The 20,029-nt window shown below is 49.7% G+C and overlaps 6 protein-coding genes across 6 annotated transcripts, besides 3 other annotated features; 3 read left to right on the plus strand and 3 right to left on the minus strand.

The window, feature by feature from the left end:
• Positions 1-436: 436 nt before the first annotated feature.
• UA08_04841 (hypothetical protein) lies at positions 437-7,171 on the minus strand (the record flags this gene model as incomplete). The annotated part of the gene is made up of 8 exons (XM_020267154.1): positions 437-1,595; positions 1,649-1,875; positions 1,939-2,064; positions 2,119-5,276; positions 5,601-5,634; positions 5,850-6,140; positions 6,188-6,497; positions 6,546-7,171. The coding sequence occupies 8 exons, from the start codon at positions 7,169-7,171 to the stop codon at positions 437-439; spliced, it is 5,931 nt and encodes a 1,976-aa protein (XP_020120301.1).
• Positions 528-546: a repeat region (Identified by RepeatMasker using a combination of RepBase library and repeat library created with RepeatScout).
• Positions 547-644: a repeat region (Identified by RepeatMasker using a combination of RepBase library and repeat library created with RepeatScout).
• Positions 645-650: a repeat region (Identified by RepeatMasker using a combination of RepBase library and repeat library created with RepeatScout).
• Positions 7,172-9,620: 2,449 nt separating the features above from the next.
• On the plus strand, positions 9,621-12,167 carry UA08_04842 (hypothetical protein; the record flags this gene model as incomplete). The annotated part of the gene is made up of 2 exons (XM_020267155.1): positions 9,621-11,356; positions 11,438-12,167. The coding sequence occupies 2 exons, from the start codon at positions 9,621-9,623 to the stop codon at positions 12,165-12,167; spliced, it is 2,466 nt and encodes an 821-aa protein (XP_020120302.1).
• Positions 12,168-12,787: 620 nt separating this feature from the next.
• Positions 12,788-14,342, plus strand: UA08_04843 (Sorting nexin-4; the record flags this gene model as incomplete). Its single annotated transcript, XM_020267156.1, has 2 exons — positions 12,788-13,075; positions 13,158-14,342. The coding sequence occupies 2 exons, from the start codon at positions 12,788-12,790 to the stop codon at positions 14,340-14,342; spliced, it is 1,473 nt and encodes a 490-aa protein (XP_020120303.1).
• Positions 14,343-14,561: 219 nt separating this feature from the next.
• Positions 14,562-15,082, minus strand: UA08_04844 (hypothetical protein; the record flags this gene model as incomplete). Its single annotated transcript, XM_020267157.1, has 2 exons — positions 14,562-14,708; positions 14,831-15,082. 2 exons carry the CDS (start codon positions 15,080-15,082, stop codon positions 14,562-14,564), a joined length of 399 nt encoding a protein of 132 aa, XP_020120304.1.
• Positions 15,083-16,310: 1,228 nt separating this feature from the next.
• UA08_04845 (hypothetical protein) lies at positions 16,311-17,963 on the plus strand (the record flags this gene model as incomplete). The annotated part of the gene is made up of 2 exons (XM_020267158.1): positions 16,311-16,494; positions 16,555-17,963. 2 exons carry the CDS (start codon positions 16,311-16,313, stop codon positions 17,961-17,963), a joined length of 1,593 nt encoding a protein of 530 aa, XP_020120314.1.
• Positions 17,964-18,215: 252 nt separating this feature from the next.
• Positions 18,216-19,876, minus strand: UA08_04846 (Histidine--tRNA ligase, mitochondrial; the record flags this gene model as incomplete). Its single annotated transcript, XM_020267160.1, has 2 exons — positions 18,216-18,527; positions 18,596-19,876. The coding sequence occupies 2 exons, from the start codon at positions 19,874-19,876 to the stop codon at positions 18,216-18,218; spliced, it is 1,593 nt and encodes a 530-aa protein (XP_020120315.1).
• Positions 19,877-20,029: the final 153 nt, after the last annotated feature.

Consider the following 20,029-nt stretch of genomic DNA (forward strand, 5'->3'; position numbering starts at 1 on the left):
AACCGCGTGGACTAATCACAGCCTGAAAGTGCTTGAACAATTGAACTTGATTTATCATCCGGCGCGGTCCTTTTTTGGCTGGCGATGCTGGCCGGACGGGGACGGTCACGTGCGGCGGAGCCTTGCTTACCAACCGGCGCCTGTCTCGGCCAGGCGATTTGGCTGCGATTGATAAAAATTGGAATTCGAGAACGCTCGCTCCACTGAACGCACCCAACTGCCCCGCCATTTACTCTCCTTCCCTGGCAAATAAGACGTCTACGTGCTGCGTGTCCGAACTGGCGAGGATTCTGAGTAAGCATGAAGAACTAGAACTTGCCGTTATGTATGCAAAGTTGAGTCAAAGAATCAATGAAACAAACACGGGTATCAATATTGTACACGGAGGGCCTTAAAAATAGTAAAATCACATCAGATCAATACACGGCCTGCCTGGCTATACAATTCCCAGCCACTTCTTCTTCTTTGGTGGGGGGTCTGGCTCATCGTCGCCATGTGGCATCGCATAATCATTCGCTGACGAATAGTTATGACTATGATTATGCGCGCCGTCGTAATATTCGTCATCGTCGTAGTCCTCATGGTCTTCATCTTCATCTTCATCTTCATCATCGTCGTCGTCGTCGCCGCCGTAGCCATCACCGCCCTCACGCATCTGGCCGGGATATTCCTGATCGTGGACTTGGAGTTGCTGCTGCTCGTGCTGGCCTCCTTTCGGTTTTCCTCGACCCAGCCACTTCCTCCATCCTTTCACGACCCGATGCGGCTCCGGATCATATCCGCCGTCATACCACAGAGCCGGAACGAGCAATTTGTAAGGCGTAGTGATACCCGCAGGGTCCTTGGGGTTGACTTCGAGATTCAACGTGATATCTAGCCCACCTTCTAGATTGATAAAAGCTGTCGCAGCATTGTCTCCTCCAATAGCGTTGCCTTTCTTAGCGGCCTTGGTAGAAAGATCTGTTGCCCGTCGGTGGAAAGGACCAGGCGCTGGTTCATCATTGCTAGACGCGAAGTAGCTATCGCCGTTTTCCGGTGGGCGACGATTCACAGCACCCGTGGCGATGGCGTCTGTACTGAAGCGACGCCGCTGCGCATTTTCAAGATTGAATTCTTTTGTAGGCGGACGTCTCCGGCTTGAGAGACGTCTAAGCAATCCGGCTGGGCGTGCTTGAGTGTCTGCCCTGTTTTCTCCCCGACCTAACGACAATGTACGTCTCAGCAGTCCCGGTCGAACATCTTCTACACCTGCATCAGGAGATTCAGCCGGCGTTGGTGGGGTTGGTGGTGGCGTGGTTCCTGGGTGATACTCTCGAATAGAGCACCAATTCCGGCGCGGCAGCAGTCGCTTGTTGTTCCTATTCTTGCCGTCCACATCATGGGTGAAAATCGGGATCATATCTTCATCCGTATTCGAGTCCATATGGTGGACCTTGTTGCGCTTGTTGAGGAAATCCGCTATCATCTCGGGAGGCGGTGCATTTACTATGGCTGATGATATGACGTTTGGCATGTAACGGTAGTCCTTGTCTTTGGCTATGTTAAGCGTCGGGTTGGAATAGAATTGCCCAATGGCAGCCAGATGGACGTCGCCGCTATAAAAGTCAGCAAGAGAATCAAGGGGAAAAAAGGGGGTTGATAGACATACCCAAGAATCGTAACTCGTACAGACTTCTCTGCAGCAAGATCTTGTAAATCCTCAATCAGCAACGTTCTCTCCAATTTGTGATGTTTCGCGGTCCAATGATCGTCTACATCGTCCAGGACTTCAACGCTGCCGTCGAATCTATTGGTAAGGCCCGAGAAGAGCCCTGCCCGGCTAAGCGCTTTTACAGGGTCCATTGCTCGGCTGCTGAGAATATTTTCTAGCCAGACCTATAGATAAAGACCGTTGTCAGCAAAACGTCTGTTTGATATGGAAAAAAGACAGCCACTCACAAGTCGAGGGTAGGCAATAGGCACTCCCAGAAGCACAATCAAATGCTTAACTTCGCCACGTTCAATCTCGCGATAACAACGGTCCCAGATCAACTCGCATGTTTGCTCGCTGACAATTTCTTCGCGCTGAACAAAATTGTTAGTACTTGATGTCATTCCGTCAATTTTATAGAAACATACCATGCGCTCAGTGCGGCAATCAATGCCTAAGAAAGATACACCCTTTCCGAGAGACATAAAGAGACTACGGCTCTTTTCCTTGATATATGGCCCCGGGTCAGCTCCCAGAAGCCAGCTGGGTTCATCTGCCTCGGTCTCTTCGGGCACACTTTGATGCTGGAAAAGCATATAGTATTTAAAAGCCACATTGCCCAGCCCGGAGAATACAGGAGACCTCATGAGATGATCAGGATAGGAGCCAAATCCGTCAATTATGTCATGATCATCCCAAACATTCACCATAGGAATCTGACAATTCGCCAGACTGAAAAGGCCGTGCGAGAACCATTCAGCGTAGTGGTTCAGGTAAAAGGTCTCTAGTTCAGCCTTAAATGCCGCGCTAAACGGTGCATTCTGCTTGCTATGCGGATTCTTAATGCGCATCCACTCTTCGAAGAGATCCGATTCATGCATGACTTTGTCGCAGTAAATCTGATCCCCACCACCGATCATCACATGGAATGGGCGAGTTTGGTGCTCATTAAGCACATCTCGCCAAAGAGGATCAGGTCCGCTAAATTTGTCGCGATCAACGGACAAGCTAAATCCGTTGCACGAGTGAAACATGATGTTCATCGATTGGCCTTTTGCCGGAACCCAGAAGCCGATTGCTGGTCCTTGGTTGATACGATAAGCAATTCGTTCTTGTTTCTCAGTCAATTCAACTTCGATATTGAATCGCCAAAAAGTCACGTCCCTAGCAGAGTCAGAGTACAGCCGGAATGCCTGGATCTCTTCATAAAGCCCGCTATTTTCTCCATTGACTGGATGGAGTCTGTTGCTCGGTACAGCCTTGAATTCCGCGCTGTCCTCGGTCGCATAATCTATAGGACTGGGGGAGCTCTCGAACAGCCCATCTTCGCTCTCGACTGCAGAAAGATCCACCTCTTCCTCTAGGTGATCCACGGGTTTAACATATAATGCGCGCCCATCACGGCCGACTTTGACCACGCCAGCTATGGGGTCAACATACTCGGGAGCTAGATGAGCTCCCTCAACCTGTCGAGGAGGTGGAGGCAGAAGATCCATAGGCTGAGCAAATAGGCGCAAGGTGGGCGGCGTTTCCAACGAGGACAGAGAATCTTTCGTCACAATCATGATACTACCCCGCCACACTTCTTGTTCCGTCGTTCCTTGAGGTCCGTCAACGGTCGTCTTTCTAATACCAAGGTAGCGTAGTAAAGGACCACATCGTAAGAAAAGTAGGGGATCAAAACGATTACTTTCGTTCATTTTAGGTGTAGGCTTGCGATAATTGCTTGGGAGAGCACGACTCTGTCGTCGATTTGAGCTAGCACCCTTTTCCCACCAAGCCTTTCCTTTATCCACGTCAATGCGTTCAAAATCTCGATCTGCGACACGTAGCCTTGCTACAGGGGCACGACGCCATTCATCCAGAGGCGGAGGTGTCGGTGGAGGAATGTCGAAGGATACAGTCTGCCGTTTCGGCTTTTTCAGGACAGGTGTCGGAGCCTCGTCCAGCCCGAGTTGTTGCTGCTCCTTCTCTACATCTCGATTTAAATCCTCACCCGCAAAATGGGTAGGGCGAACTCCAGTGTCAGGATCCAGGAATGTTTGTTCATTATACGAGGTCACAGGTCGATTATTATGAGTCATTGTTGGAGGTTGTTGGCGGCCTGCCGAGGTCGTGGGACGCTGCTGATCATATCCTGGTCTAACCGATCTCTGCGCTTGAATGCTTCCTGATCGCGGCTTACCAGTAGCTACCGATGGAACATTATAATTCCCGTGGTTTTGCCCATCGCCCTGTGGATGTCGAGCCGGCTGGACAATGTTGCCATTTCCAGAAGTCACACCGTATGGGCGAGAACTTTGTTGGCTTTGGCTTGGCTGCCGTTGCTTTGGTGGTGAAATGGCAACTCGTGAACCCGGAACGCCTTGCCCTTGGGAGTATGCATACTGTGGTTCCTGAGCTGGCTGTACTGTAGCATATTGAAGTTGTTCAGAAGGAATAGGCTTGCGGCTGATAGATGGTTGCCTTTTTTGGCGTTGGTAGTCACGAGAGTCTCTAGAGCCACCCGAGTTGACCGAGGGTGTATCGTTGGTCGGTCGTTCGGCGTGTTGAGGACTTTCTCTTGTCTCTGATTTGGAATCAGAGGATGCGGGCTGAGTAGCAGCACTTGCGCGCTGGCTGTCACCCCGAACATTCTTTTCACGCAGCTTCCTTTCGGCTTCCATCATACGGGCTCTCTTTTCTTCCTTGCTCAGTCCAACGAACCTTGTCTCTAGTTGCTGTAGAGGGGATCGATCCACTGGCAAGCCCCCTTTTGTCGATTGTACAGTGTTTGAACGACTTAGGGGTGAGACCTGGCTACGTGATGTCGGGCGAGGAGCCATTTCTGAAGGTCCCCGGGGCTGTCGCGTGCTGTCAACAGGTGATGGGTGTGAGGGAGTGTCTGACATTGCTGGCGGCGCGTTTGCAAATGTGGGCTGTAGTGCAGGACCACGTTGCGTAGGAGGTCGTTGATTTTGATTTATTTTCTCGTGTGAAGCACCAAAACCATCATCAACATATCCAGCATCTTGAAAGGCATGCGCGCTTTCTGGAGGCGGTTTCCTTGACCGAACAGAGAATGACCGAGGAACATCACTTCGAGCACTCCCAGGTACTTTACCGTTGCGTGTCGAGACTGGAGGGCCCCTTGATGCCTCTGGTGCAGCTGGTGCTAAGGGGGGAATGGCACCATAGTTCTGCGCTGCAGGATCTCCTGCTCCTTCCACACTCATTCTCCTAGAGCGAGTCGAACTGGAGCGAGCCATTCCTGGCCTCGCCTGGGGGGCATTGTACGCCGCATTGAATGGTACTGGAGGGCTTTGCGAGCTCGTAGCCATACTATTTCTCTCTATCGCTATGTTGCAGGAATCCAAGGCCAAGAGCGATTCGTGCGAGCTGATGTTCACTTTCCCATGCGCCCTGTCGTAGTTGAGCGATAGCTTGACCGTTACCGTGGTACCCAAGACGATTAACAATGGGACTTCCAAATCAACAATTGCCAGTAGGAATAACAAAAACCCAAGAACCGATGGCGCAGTCGGGCAATCAACAAATAAACGTTGGCCTAAACGGGTAAAAGCGAAGCGGAGCTTCTGGATGTCCACTGTCCAACGCAGGTCAAGATGGCATCGACCGAATTAGATGAGGACGGAGAGACAGGAATGCGAAAATGCAGAGCTAAAACAAAATATCTACAAAAGCAGAGGACAAGAAGAAAGAAGAAGAAGAAAAGAGGAGAGAGTGGGAAGGGGAGGGAAAAAAAGAATCGCTCGGATCGGCTGGGCTGCAAATTAAGGTGGTGGCTGGTAAAATAACGAACACCGTGTACGGACTATACCTGAACGGTAATAAAACTCGATGATATTGCATGATACTAGGATCGGCTGCTAAAAAACCACCGTATGGCACAGTATGAATACATACATACAGAGCGTCGTGGCTGGGCCGTTGGAGTCGGACAGCTGCAAGGATGCATCTATTTATTTACCACGTATTCAGCCTTGACGTGCTCCATTTCGAGAGGCTGCATGATTCTTTGAATTTGGGTCAAGAAATACTACGTATACAGTAGTGCATCTATCTGCATCCAATTCTTGCATCAATATGTGTCGTTGGAGGTGTAATTCTCGTTGGGCGCGAATTTCATTTCCACTGCGCCAACATCAAAGACGCTCACAACGTTCTTCTGAAACGTATCGCCCAGAATAAACACGTCCTCCGTAGAGCTATCACCACCGTCGTCGATACCGGAAATACACAGGTTGTCTTCGACGTACAGGATCATATCCAATGGGTTGATGGTAAATGTGATGCCGTCAATGGTGATGGAATGCTCTGGAGGAGTGGCATCGCAGTCAACAACGTATGCGCCCTGATCGTCGCTGTAGGTGGCAGCTGGAGAGAAAGCGGCGTTGACTTCATCGGCGATTTTGGTGGGATAGTAGTTCAAGGTCGTGCCAGAATCAACCTGGCAAAAGTCAGCTACATTATGACTGGTGAGGGAAGCTAACATACAATGTACTTCACACTCGCACCACCGGAGAGGGCCTTCCCATTCAGATTGATACTGTCCACTTCGATTGTATAAAAGTCGTAACCCTTGGGATAACCTTCTATTGACGTGACGAGAATATCGGTGGTTGCAAAGGTTTCGTTGAAGGTAATAGGGGGCAAGCCACCCAGGGTAAGATAGCCAGCTGAGCCAGAGACATCACGTAGAATGGCAAGACTGAAGTAAGAATCGACCAACCCGTCTTCATACATTGTAGTGAAGAGAGGGTTGTATTCTTCTTGGTCATCGGTTTTGGTCGAATAGGCGCTCGTGCTAAGATACGATTAGTACTTCCCAGAACTTGGAATGAATAGCACTTACAGAGCTGGGTAGGCGAATCCAGTAAGACCAGACGTTGTTCCATCACCGTCCCAACCGGTGTAGTTAGCAAGAGCGATGGTCTGACCCTCGACAGTAATTCCGGCGATGGTTACAGTCTCTTTGCCCATGATGCCTTTCAAGAACTCGCCATCACCATATTCAATGTCGAACTCTTCACCGTCAATCTGCGAAAAGGTTGAATCAACGGTATAAGGAGTACCAAAGCCGCAGGTTGATTCAGATGTCTCCTTCTGAGTGTCGACATTGACACACTCGAAGCCCTCCTCAACCACCCATGTATCACTTGAGCCAGTGTCGAGGACGACATCAAAGGTCTGCGTACCGATGGTAATGGTAGTAGCGAACTCTTCTCCCTCGATGAGAGAGATCAAGCCCACGGAGCCATTTGACGTGGTAGTAGTCGTCAAGCCCTTGAGATAAGCAGCACTACGTTTGTTGCTACCACCTGCGCTTCTAACTTTGGTCAGGGAGACATAATTTGCGCTCTTGGACAACGAGCTAGAATCAGCAAAGGCAGTTGGCTTCCAAGTGGTGGACTTGGCTGCCTCGACTCCCTGTGAGAGAAGCGTGGCAGCGGCCACAGAAAGGACGCAAAGAGAGTGCATTGTTACCAGCAAACAAATCACCAACAAAAAGTACTGATCTGAACGCTAGCTAAAACACGACATGTCAGGGCCATTTATATACCTTCAGATACGAAGCGATCAAGCTCATGCCACTACTGCAGCAGGCTATTACGTGGATGCAAATCATCTAGACCTGACTGGGTAAAGCAATGTAACTGTGATTTTAGCCACGAAATCTTATTTCGGTAGCAGTGCATCACGCCCGCGCGTGAACGAGCAGTCTAACGATGCTGATGGACAGGGACCAGAGCATCATCACCTGCCTGTTCCAGCCCTAGCCGAGAAGATAAGCTCCCGTCCCCGAGTGTTTAAGCTTTGTGGTGCGCATCTCTGCCTCTGGAGTTCATACTGGATTTGGCAACAAGCCCTAACTTCTATCCAAGCACTCCGTTTCTTGCGCTAGCCGCTGCAAAGATAACGCAGCTCTTCGTAAACACTCGAATAATACAATATGCAGGAGAGAAGGGCGTCACGAGTTGCATTGACGCAAAAGAGATCCGACCTGTTGACCCACCTGGTCTTCTCGAGGTCGCACCGGAGATATCCGGTTTGTGACGATTATGAGCTTGGACGTTGTATGTGCTCGGATGTCTACATGGCATCTCGGTGTGGGCTAAGGTGCTCCGGTGTACTCCGTATAGAACAAGGTAACGAACGCCATAGCTTAAATTGATACCCATTTTTTCGGAGTGTACCTAGGTATTTACCTAGGCACCTTTATTAAGTCATTCACAATTCCTTTGCAACATTCATGTCGGCTTCTGCCTCGCCTAAGCTTTTCAAGCCGCTCGACCAGCATCCCCCGATTCCGGCGTGCGCGTGTACGTTCCATGATGAAGTACAGTTTTCTACTAGCTGTATATATCTTGATGACTTGGTCGAGTAATGCTCTGCTAGCCCTTAAATCTGTAGTTTGGTAAGCTAGGAGGGAACATCGTGCAGATTCTGGTCTTGACTCTCACCCTCAAAAAAATCCCACATTTGCCCCATTGTCCTCTTTCAGTGGACTCTAGTCTGGAGCGACTTCTTATTCCTGGGACTCGACCCTGGTATTAGTACCCCTTCCATTATAGCTGGTTTGCTTCGTCGCTTTCCTGGTCTGGGAGCTCTACTTTGTCAAGGAACCCCTTGTGCTGATAAAGCTCCTGCCTTGCGCCACCGCAAATTCTATCTTCGACGTTTTACCTTCTCAGTTTAATGTCATACTTCGCATTGAATTCTATATAGTAATATACCTCCAAGTCTTAAACCAGATGTTTGCTGTTCTGGGCGCCGCCTTGCTCTTACTCCTGGAAGTCTCGTCGCCTTCATGGTATCCAGTGTGTTTTTAGGGCTTTCCGGAGCAGAGTGTGGCATCAGCTGGGTGACTGCTCTGATGGCCATCTTGGGTTCTATTGAGGATGATCAGCAAGCCTGCGTGCAGTCGGTTGGATACTTCTTCAGATTCACGGTCATGGCTCTTGGGATGACAATATCAACTGCAACCTTTCAGAAATCTTGAAATGCTCTATCGTCGCCTTACGAGATGGACTGCTGATCCACACTTTGCGAACGGACAGTACTGTAAGTGCCCAGTATTGCCTTGGCGGAGAAGCAGAAAGCGCAAGGACATGAAAGTGTTGCAAGTTGTCTTCTAAACCGAAACAGCCGAGTCTACCCTTACAGCGATAGCAAGCCTTTGTTTGAGTGGGGATAAGCTCTTCAGCCACTCTTAATTATCCACACGTTCTGCTCAACTTTTGACGATAGTATAAACTCTCCTAGACCCGGTTTGGCTTTCAGTGCTGGTAGCCATAGTCTTTCGGGACGACAAAATGAAGTTTATGGTGTTTGTAGTATTGAGTAGTCTGCAACATAGAGAATAGAAACGTGTCAGGATACTGGCATTTCGTAGAGTTTCTGCTATTGCCGGAATGAAATGGAGGGTAAAAATGTCTGCGGTGCCTGGACGTCGAGGTAGAAAATGGCCTAACCGGGACATCACGTGATGACAGTCCCGTGATTGCCTCGGATTTACTTTCATTCCGGCAGTGCGTCCCCGAAAGGGGCGCCTCCAGTCACTGCGAGAGAAACCCTAAAGGCTCTAAGTGTAAGCAACGCGCTAATCCGGATTTGGCTGATATGCATGCGGGCCCACCACGTGATTGCCAAGCGCAAGATAAGCTTCCTTCCGCCGCCTTCCTTAGAGAGAACTGTCCTCTTTTTGGTATCAGCTCACGTCTCAAGTCCGGTACACGAGGGGAAGGAGTCAGGCTGAAATTGTGCTCTCTCAGCTCTTCCAATCGAGTCTCGATTTTTTTTTCTTTCTTCTGTTCCTATTGATTGAGTGACCGACGTCCCTTAAATGGCAAACTTGCCTGTCGACTGTCCTTTGCATATATCGTGAAAGCACCTTGACCGGTGTTCTCACCCCGAATTCAAACCAAAAATGCGTCTTACGAAATCCATAGCCGCGCTCTCTTTGCTATTTACCTCTTCTCTTGCGGAGTTACTTCCTCGCTCTTACGACACTCACGACTTTTTTGCCCTCCATCTCGATGATTCCCTAAAGCCAGAACACGTCGCAGAGGCTCTGGGAGCCCACCATGAAGGCCAGATTGGAAGTCTGCCAGGACATCACAAGTTCTCTTTGCCTCATGGTCAAGCGTCGACGGTTGAATCGCTACTGAATGAACTGAAAGTGCGACGGAAACGGGGCTCAGATCCTGCGCTTTACGACAAGAGGGAGGACGGCCTTGATGGCATCCTCTGGTCTCAGAAGCTTGCTTTGAAGGATCGATTGCACAAGCGCGTCCCTATAGAATTGGATTCGAGGACTGGGCAATCACCAGGCCCAGCGCCAGAAGCCGTCGACAGGCAGAAGCTCATTGCGTCGAACCTAGCCATCAAAGACCCGGAGTTTCAGAAACAATGGCACTTGTTCAATACAGAACAAGTTGGCAATGATTTGAATGTCACGGGTGTGTGGCTGGAAGGCATAACTGGCAAAGGGGTTGTCACTGCTATCGTTGACGACGGCCTTGATATGTACAGCAATGATTTAAAAGACAATTACTTTGCTGAGGGATCATGGGACTTTAATGAGAATTACCAAGAACCAAAGCCATTGTTATTCGATGATAAACACGGCACTAGATGTGCTGGAGAGGTGGCGGCAGTTCGAAATGGCGTGTGCGGTGTCGGTATGGCATATGACGGCAAGGTCGCTGGCATTAGAATCCTTTCTAAGCCGATTGATGACGCCGACGAGGCAGCATCAATTAACTACGGCTTCCAGCAAAATCACATCTACTCTTGTTCATGGGGTCCTCGAGATGACGGACAGACCATGGAAGCGCCAGGCATCCTCGTAAAACGAGCAATGGTGAACGGCATTGTGAATGGACGCGATGGCAAAGGCTCAATATATGTGTTTGCAGCGGGCAACGGCGCCGCACATGACGATAATTGCAACTTTGATGGCTATACCAACAGTATCTATAGTGTTACTGTAGGGGCCCTTGACCGATTTGGGAACCATCCATCTTATTCCGAGGCTTGCTCCGCACAATTGGTCGTTGCCTATAGTAGCGGTGGAGGTGATGCTATTCATACGACTGACGTAGGCACCGAAACCTGTACGGGCGCTCATGGCGGTACGTCGGCTGCTGGTCCTCTGGCTGCAGGAGCCATAGCTCTTGCACTGAGTGTTCGACCAGATTTGACCTGGCGTGATGTCCAGTATCTGTTACTCGAAACCTCTATACCTGTGCATGCAGAAGGTGATGAGGTGCAGTTGACCCCAATCGGCAAGGAGTTTAGCCATCAATATGGCTACGGAAAAGTGGACACCTATTCATTTGTACAGAAGGCCAAAGAATGGGAACTTGTGAAGCCACAAGCTTGGTACACTTCGCCTTGGCTGCGAGTTCAGCAGGAGATTCCACAGGGCGAGCAGGGCTTGGCTAGCTATTTCGAAGTTACCTCGGACATGCTGAAAGAAGCAAACTTCGATAAGTTAGAACATGTCACTGTTACTATGAATGTTGAGCATACTCGGAGAGGTGATTTAAGTGTTGAGTTGCGCGGTCCTCAGGGAATTGTCAGCCATCTCAGTACTGCCAGGAGGGGCGATAACGCTCCAACAGGCTATGAAGACTGGACTTTTATGTCCGTCGCACATTGGTAAGAGACTTCTGAGCTCAATTTGTTACTTATTATATGCTATCCAAAGCAATAACTGATCCTTTTCTTTTATTCTTTTAGGGGCGAATCTGGCGAAGGCGTCTGGACCGTGATTGTTAAAGACACAGCTGTCAATGAACATCACGGAGTATTCACTGACTGGCGTCTCAATCTCTGGGGGGCTTCCGCCGATGCCGCTTCTCAACAGCCGCACCCCTTGCCTGATGAACACGATGACGATCATAATATTGAAGATGCTGTCTACGCTACTGTTAGTATTAAGCCACATACGAAAACAACACCGGCACCTACTGCTACGGATCACGCCGAGCGTCCGGTGAATCAGAAACCCACCAACACTGAGGCCAAGCCAACTGCCACTCCTGAAGTCCCTACTCCAATCGAGGATGAGGAGACGGCACCCACGGCAGAGCCGACTGAGACTGCATCTTCAAGCTTCTTACCGTCTTTCCTACCCACATTTGGAGCGACACCACACACCCAAGTCTGGATATACGCCTCAATTGTCCTCATCCTTATTTTCTGCATTGCACTAGGCGTTTACTTCTACGTACAACGCCGCAACCGACTCCGAAACAACCCGCATGATGACTACGAATTCGAGATTATTGACGATGAGGACGACGCGCAAGTGCCATTGGCTGGCCGGCGCGGACGAAGACGTCGAGGCGGCGAATTATACAATGCCTTTGCCGAGGAAAGCGACGAGGAGCTCCTTAGCGAGAATGACGACGATGATGAAGTCCCGTTTCGCGACCACCTCAGAGAAAAGGGCGATTCTGAAATATGAGGGACAGCTACATAATATCTGACGTTCTTGCATGTGCTTTTATTTTCTTTTCTTTTATTCTTTTTTTTTCCCTTTCTTTTCTCTTTCTGGGGTTTAAGTGAAATAAATTCCATCGTTAGCCATTGTCGCGGAGTATGGAGCGTCTGATTACTGTTTCTCTCTGTGTTTCTGGGATATATCATTGCATAAATATATATATGCATAAACCTTTATGGTCGTATATAAACAACATTCCAGGTTTGCAGTGGCTTTATACTTGGTTGATCAATGTCTATAATTCGTGCTATCGTAGTAATAGTAGTATACAGTTGCATGTCGGGCCGGATTTAAGCCGGCATCTCTTATTGGACGATCGCCGTATGGTCTGGGGGAGCTCGGCAGCGGCCCAAATGACGCAGTCTAACTAGTCCGACCTCTGAACTAACCTGCCTGCCTGCCTTCCTGTCTGTGTTGATACCCCCCTTCAGAGCGCATATACTGAACAAGAACAGAAGAGATAGAGCTTGATTACCAAAAGGTCGAAATCTCTGACCACATAACCTCTTCCTCTGCATTTTGCGTGCTGCATCTTGCAATCTGCCCCGCGCGCGCCTGTCTAGGTGCGGGAAATCACAGCAGCCATGGACGATGATTTCGACAGCGTTTCCTGGAGAAATGACCCCGGCAGTGATGTATCGCGGCCAACAACATCGGGAACGGACGCCGAAGACACAGCTCGGTCTGATCGAGACTTCAATGGGAAACGCAGGATGAGCGTGGCTCAAGAAGAGACTCAAGCAGGGCCACTGGCTGATGCTGTCGACCTGGCTGGCATCGGAGACGGTGTCTTGGAATGTGCGGTAGACGCTCCGCTCAAGGAGAACGATGGAACGAAGGATGCCTATATTTCGTACCTTGTCACAACTCATGTAGGTGATCTGGCTGCTGTCCTCGTCGGGATACGTTGAGCTTACCGTTATTCTTTGTTCTTTTTTCTTCTCTATGCATCAGACAGATTTCAAGACCTTTCAGAAACCGGACTTTACAGTCCGCCGGCGATTTCGTGACTTCTTTTTTCTCTACAAGACCCTTTACCGAGAATATCCGGCTTGCGCGGTTCCGCCGTTGCCAGACAAACACAAAGTAGAAAGTTATGTTACCGGTGATAGATTCGGCCCGGACTTTACCCAACGTCGCGCATGGTCCCTTCACAGATTCATCAAGCGCCTAACATTGCATCCGGTGCTTCGCCGGGCGCCGTTGCTCGCTATCTTCCTGGAGTCACCGGATTGGAATGCCCATATGCGGCTGCACGGAGGTCGCGGTTCCACTAGTACAACGGATACCTCTGGTGGTATATTTGATAATTTTGCCGACACCTTTGTTAATGCGTTCACAAAGGTTCACAAGCCAGATCGACGATTTATCGAAGTGCGAGAAAAGGCCGATAAATTGGACGAAGACCTCAATCATGTGGAGAAGATAGTGGCTCGGGTTGCACGGCGCGAGGCGGATCTTGAATCGGATTATGTTGATTTGGCGACCCAGTTTCGCAAACTAGTCCCCTTGGAACCGGAGGTGGAAATGCCACTGCAAGTATTTGCAGCCTCTGTGGACGAAACCTCGCGCGGCCTGAGAGATCTCAAAGACCACACGGACCAGAACTATCTCGGATCGCTCCGGGACATGGGGGCATACATATTGTCGTTAAAGACGCTACTCAAAACACGAGAGCAGAAGCAGCTAGATTTCGAGGCCCTTGTAGAATACCGCAACAAGGCCGTGTCTGACCGCGATTCCCTGGTCAACAACCCGTCTTCACATTATGCATCCAACCCACTCACGTCGTCGCCAGCCTCGTTTATTCGATCCAAGATGGAAGATATGCGTGGCGTTGATCATGAGCAGGCTCGAAGAGAGCGAATACGCAAGCTGGAACTCCGGATTGACGAATTGACGCGAGAGGTTGATTCTGCAAAGACCACATCGGAAATGTTTGACGAAGAAGTTGTGCGTGAGGTGGCTGACTTTGAGCGGATCAAAGGAGTTGAGTTCCGAGACTCTCTCGGAAGTCTGGCTGAAAGTCATATAGAATTCTATCAAGGTGTTCTTAATACCTGGGAACGATTCATCTCGGAGATGGATGGCGAGGCTGGCGATGACGGCTTGGGAGGTAGAAGCGAGGGTGCATCATGATGATGGGCTTGTTGTTGAATTTTCGTACCCTTGCTCGATTAATAATAATATTCTCATTCTCGTTTCAGTACATGTTTTATCTGCTTTACATGACAAGTGATTCTGCTAATCAGCAGTCATTCATATTGTACCTCCTAGCCCTAAACAATGGGCATCGGTTGCCTACCAAGGCATTTAATCTCCCATTCCCCCAATACTTAAAGAGTGGCCAAATCTCAGTTACTTCCTGTTCGCATCCCCCTTCCCATGCCCATGCATATACGCATACCGCGTCGAATCGCCCCCGAAGACATCAATCTCCAAATCCAACGGACCCGTCAAAACGGCCGGATCTTGAGCTCTCAGACTCAACTTGCGTGCGCGTTCCTACAATATAAAAACGAAAAGAAAGAAACCAACAAAAAGTTTGCCATTGACTCGTAAAGGGGTTTATTCAAAGCTTTCGCATCTATATTGAAGATGAGGGGAGGGAGGAATATAGCACTAACCTCTCTGTATACTTGGCTAGCTGTCTTTTCGACATGAGTACTTTGCCCGGCTAAGAGCTCCAGATAGGTTTCGTGATCGTATTGGATTGCTGATGTAGATAGAACATTGGCGTTTGCATTAGCATTAGAACTGGCCCGTGAGCTTGTGGTAGTTTCTGTTGTGGCTGCTGTGGTAGCGGTGGCCGCCGATGTGGTGGTCTTTTTGTCGGCGAACGGTCCAGTGAAATTCGAGTGCAGAGTTGGCCTGTCCATTGCTCGATTGGCAACGTAAAATGATTTGGAAGGAATATAGAACAGAAAGACCGAATACTAGTCGCTTTGTGACGCGATATTCCTGGCTAGCCTGCCTAAACTTGGACTAGGGCTTAGGTAGTTATGGGTCGAAAATCCATCTTCTAACATTTCTTTCAAGCTGACTTCCGGGGCTGAACATCAGAGCCTTATAAAATAAATGTTTGCTTCGCTATCGTTTCCCAAGTGAACACGTCGATGGATTAGAGTATTGTGAGGGTATTCCGGAGAATACATCGGCCATAGGCTATGCCGCTACGGTGCATGCCACCTTTTGCAAAGTGCATGCAGTGCACTTACTTTCGGGCATATTTCATGCAGTAACCACTATATAAATGCATGCATGGACTATGTAGCAGACGAGGAATCGTTACAGTCAAAGAATATCGGGCCAGACAAAAATAGAACGAATCTGCATGAGCTGCAGCATACTTACTCTTCAGCTGGGCTAGGTAGGGTAAATATAGAAATCCAAAATGAACCTTCATCTACAGAGGCAGGAAAAACCGGCCCCATGAGGTCGCAGGTGTGTATATAAAGGATGGGTAATTGGTGGCAAGTTATTGGAACAGCTAAAGCCTGGGCGATCCTCGCCCGACAAAAAAAAAAAACAGACCTAAGCGGTGATGGTCGAACCTGAAATTTGCATGCATGCAGCCATTCATGCAGACAGACATGTGGTAGTTGAATATGTACTCCGTATAGAGGCGAGGCGTTGCATAGCCAAGTGCGGTGGCTGTGTCAGCAGTCCTAGAACACTACCTGAGAAACTCATACCCTGGAGGCTGGCAGCATCTAAATATAGAAGGGGAAATGGCGTGTAATCTCGGGATTGCATACGTCCATATTCTGGGTGCTGCATGGATCATATGCAAGTCCTTTTAGGTCTTTTCAGCTCGGTGAATTATTTAGGATCGATGAGATAGGCTAGCTGTATTGAGTCAGTGAAGCACTAGATGATGCAGCAAAGAGGATAGTTAGATATCACCAGCACTTGCTGACTTGATGGCAGTTGAAGGGACTGATTGTCTGGCGCAGTTAAGGAAAGAAGAAAGGGAAGAAATGGAGTGACGGCGATGGATGCTGGCGGGTAGAGTGCTGCCTCAGGCAGAACATCACCTGATGGCATCACCGCATAATCTCCGCAAACAAAAGCTCAACTAGAACAAACACCGGACGGCGACTCACGATGCGGGCACTCAATCAATCGCTGCTACGCAGCTACGTCTGCCCGTCATGCCGGTCTAATATACAAAGAGGCGCCCGACGAGCTTTCTCGTCCAACGCCAATGCCCAAACAACTACCCCCGACATCTACGATGTCGTCTGCGTTGGCGGGGGCCCTGCTGGCCTTGCTCTAGTAGCAGCTCTCCGTATGATGTCTACAAAATTGAACTAAGCGAAAAAGGAAATTATATCTAACAAACTCAAAGGAGCGTCGCCGGTCACATCCAAGCTCAGAATTGCGTTAGTCGAGGGCCAGGACCTGAATAAATCGCGAACCTGGAATCTTCCCCCGTCTAGCGATTTCTCCAATCGGTGCAGCAGTCTCACGCCAACCTCGATTTCGTTCTTGCAGAAAATTGGCGCTTGGAAACATGTCGATAGCTCTCGCGTTCAACCATACCAGGAAATGCAAGTCTGGGATGGGCAGACCGGGTCCAAGATATCCTTTGACTGGTCCGTGGACACATCGCCGTTTGAAGATGTTCGCTCCGTGGCCACGATGACGGAGAATGCAAATCTTGTCCGTGGACTTCTCGCGCGGATTCAGGAGTTGGAAGAAGAAAAGAAACAAGACAGTGGCTCTCTGTCAATCTTCTCCAATACCATGGTCTCATCAATTGAGAACGGCTCTAAGAGTGTAGATGGCCCGGATCTGTCCGCCTGGCCTGTTGTATCTTTTTCTGCAACTCCCTCGTCATCGTCTCCCTTGAACCACACACTTGGTCCTATCGCCGCCCGGTTGCTTGTTGGTGCAGATGGCATCAACAGCCCCGTGCGATCGTTTGCAGATATAACAACCAACGGATGGGACTACCAGCGACATGGAGTTGTCGCAACATTATCTCTTGCAGAAGATTCTACCACTGCCACTTCTTCAGTCTCTCAAAGTAGCAGTCCTCGTACCGCATACCAGCGTTTTCTTCCCTCGCTTGGAGGACCAATTGCCCTACTCCCACTCCCCAACAACAAGGCGACACTGGTGTGGTCTACCAAAATTGAAAACGCAGCATACCTAAAATCCCTACCGGAAGCAGCATTCATAGCCATGATCAATGCAGCATTCCGCCTGTCAATGACCGATCTAAACTACATGCTCTCCCTCGACCCATCATCGTCGTCGTCGTCACACACAACCACAGAAACCCAGCACGAAAACGAACTCAACTGGCGTCTCCAGCACACGCCTCAACCGCCCCAGATTCCACCGCTAGTCACATCCGTGCAACGGGGTAGCACAGCATCCTTCCCCCTACGCTTCCGACACGCCTCCTCCTACATCTCGCCGCGCATCGCCCTCGTCGGCGACGCAGCACACGTCATCCACCCGCTCGCCGGCCAGGGCCTAAACCTCGGTATCGGCGACGTTAGCGCACTCGCAAACACAATCGAATACGCTATCAACCACGGCATGGATATCGGCGACTACCTATCCCTTGAACCCTACATGTCTGCGCGCTACGCATCCAACACCAAGATAGGCGGAATGTGCGATTTGCTTCACAAACTGTACAATGTCCCCGGTAATGGGCCTGTGGCTATGGCTCGAAGTGTGGGATTGGATATCATTGATCGCGTGCCTTGGTTGAAGGGGTTTGTTATGAAGCAGGCTGATTAATCTGCCCTAGTTTCCTTTCTATTGTTGGTTTGTATCATAGTGTTTTTTTTTTGTATACTATTAACTAGTTAAGAGTTCACGCACCTACTCTAATTAAACCTGATTATTTGCTAATTTTTTGTTGCACCTGTTTATCATTGGCTCCCTTTGAATTTTTCTTTTTTTTCATCTGACTGGTCCATGCACGTCATGAGTAATGGTATGGTATATGCGAGAGAAAAAAAAAAGCTTGACTTTGGGACACAGAACTATTTAAACGCCTGCATCTTCCGTCTTCACAGATAAATCTGCAACCGCCGCAGTGGCGTCTGCAACGACATTCGTTGTCGTTGTACCCTTGCTCTTCTTGTCTATTCGTAGCTTGACTTCGTCAACTAAGTTCTTGATATCGACTGATACTCCTTCTTTCTCTGGGTGGCCCTCGGGAAGACCCATTTCCTTGATCTTCACTTGGCCTGCGGCCAGTTCCTCTTCGCCCAGAATGATGGCAAAGGGGATTCCTGACGTCTCGGCAGCCTTGAATTGCTGCGGGAGCTTGGGCTTGAGTTTATATGAGAATTCGGCCTGTAAATCACATCGTTAAGACTTGTCCTTTGGCAGCGAGAGAAACAGCTTAAGATATAAAAACTTACCTTGACACCTGCACTCCATAACGTCTTGCAGATATCCATGCGCTCTTTAAGCATGCCCGTGAATCCCTTCCCTCCAAAGGCCATCACGTAAACGTCAACTTCGTTGTTACGAGCCTCGGTATTCTTTTCTCGCTCTATGCGAGCCTTGGTGATGGAAAATATGCGGTCGACTCCAAATGAAATGCCGACACAAGGTATCTGTGCCTTTGGAGAGAACATGCCCACGAGATTATCGTATCGACCACCGGCTGCAATGCTGCCAACGCCGACTGTCGGATCATTAGACCGATCATCATCATCGCCTGAGGCAGCCTTGGCCTTCTTTCCTGATTTTTGTAGTTTTTCCGCCTCCGGTGCTGCCCGCGCCGACGATGCGGGTGCCGAGCCTTCTGTGACAACCTCATAGATGACACCTGTGTAGTAATCCAAGCCACGAGCCAGACTCAGGTCAAAGGAAATAGTATCTAGCACGCCGAACGCTTCGAGATATTCCATCAAGAGTCCCATTTCCTCGATACCTTGTTTGGCAGACGCATTGGCCATCAAAGCCTCGTCACGCAGCAGTTCTTCGAGGAGGTCCTTTCTGCCCTTCTTGCTAACATACTTCTCAATATTATCCGCAGCTTCGGCGGGGAGACCCTTGTCCTCCACCATCTCTTTCCGCACGTCGGCCCAGGGGAGTTTATCCAGCTTGTCGACAGCGCTCGAAATCGGTCGAATCTTGTCCTGGGGAACACCGCACACTTCGAACAGCCCGTCGAGGACCTTTCGGTGGTTGATCTTGATGGTAAATTTCCCATTCCAACCGAGATCCTCAAAAACCTCGTTGACAATCTTCAAGACCTCTGCGTCAGGCACCATGGGGTCGAAATTGGCACCGGCAACGTCAAAGTCGCACTGATAGAACTCCCTCATGCGTCCCTTGGCAACGGCTGGTTGGTCTCGACGGTAGACCTTGGCAATGTGGTAGCGCTTGATGCTGCGCACCTCGGGGTTCATGGCCAGCCATCGCGCGAAGGGGACGGTCAAGTCATAACGCAGAGAGCAGAGCTCGCCACCCTGGTCTTGCAAGTCATAGATCAGCTTGGAGTCTTCGCCGTATTTGCCCGCTAGGATGTCTCGCAGTTCGAAAACAGGGGTATCGAGGGCGGTCCCGCCGTGACGTCGAAAGACATTGCTGATGGTGGTGAAAATACGATCGCGGATGAGGGTGTCGGCCCCGGACCAGTCCCTGGTGCCCTTGGGGGTTTTCAGGTTAAAGGAGGACTTTTCTTTGCCCATTGTGAGGTCTGGAGGAGAGGAGGGGTTAGCAGAGAGGGAGATGGTTCTTCTGTTGTTGTCCCTCTGCCCAAAATTTCTTGACCCCACCAGTGCCTCCCCCCACCGAAACCGGGCAGCAGCAGGTCTGGTTCTGCGCGCGACGCACGAAGTCAC

This window comes from Talaromyces atroroseus (assembly GCF_001907595.1).
Source record: "Talaromyces atroroseus strain IBT 11181 chromosome Unknown scaffold_5, whole genome shotgun sequence".
In the NCBI taxonomy this organism is placed as follows: Eukaryota; Fungi; Ascomycota; class Eurotiomycetes; order Eurotiales; family Trichocomaceae; genus Talaromyces; species Talaromyces atroroseus.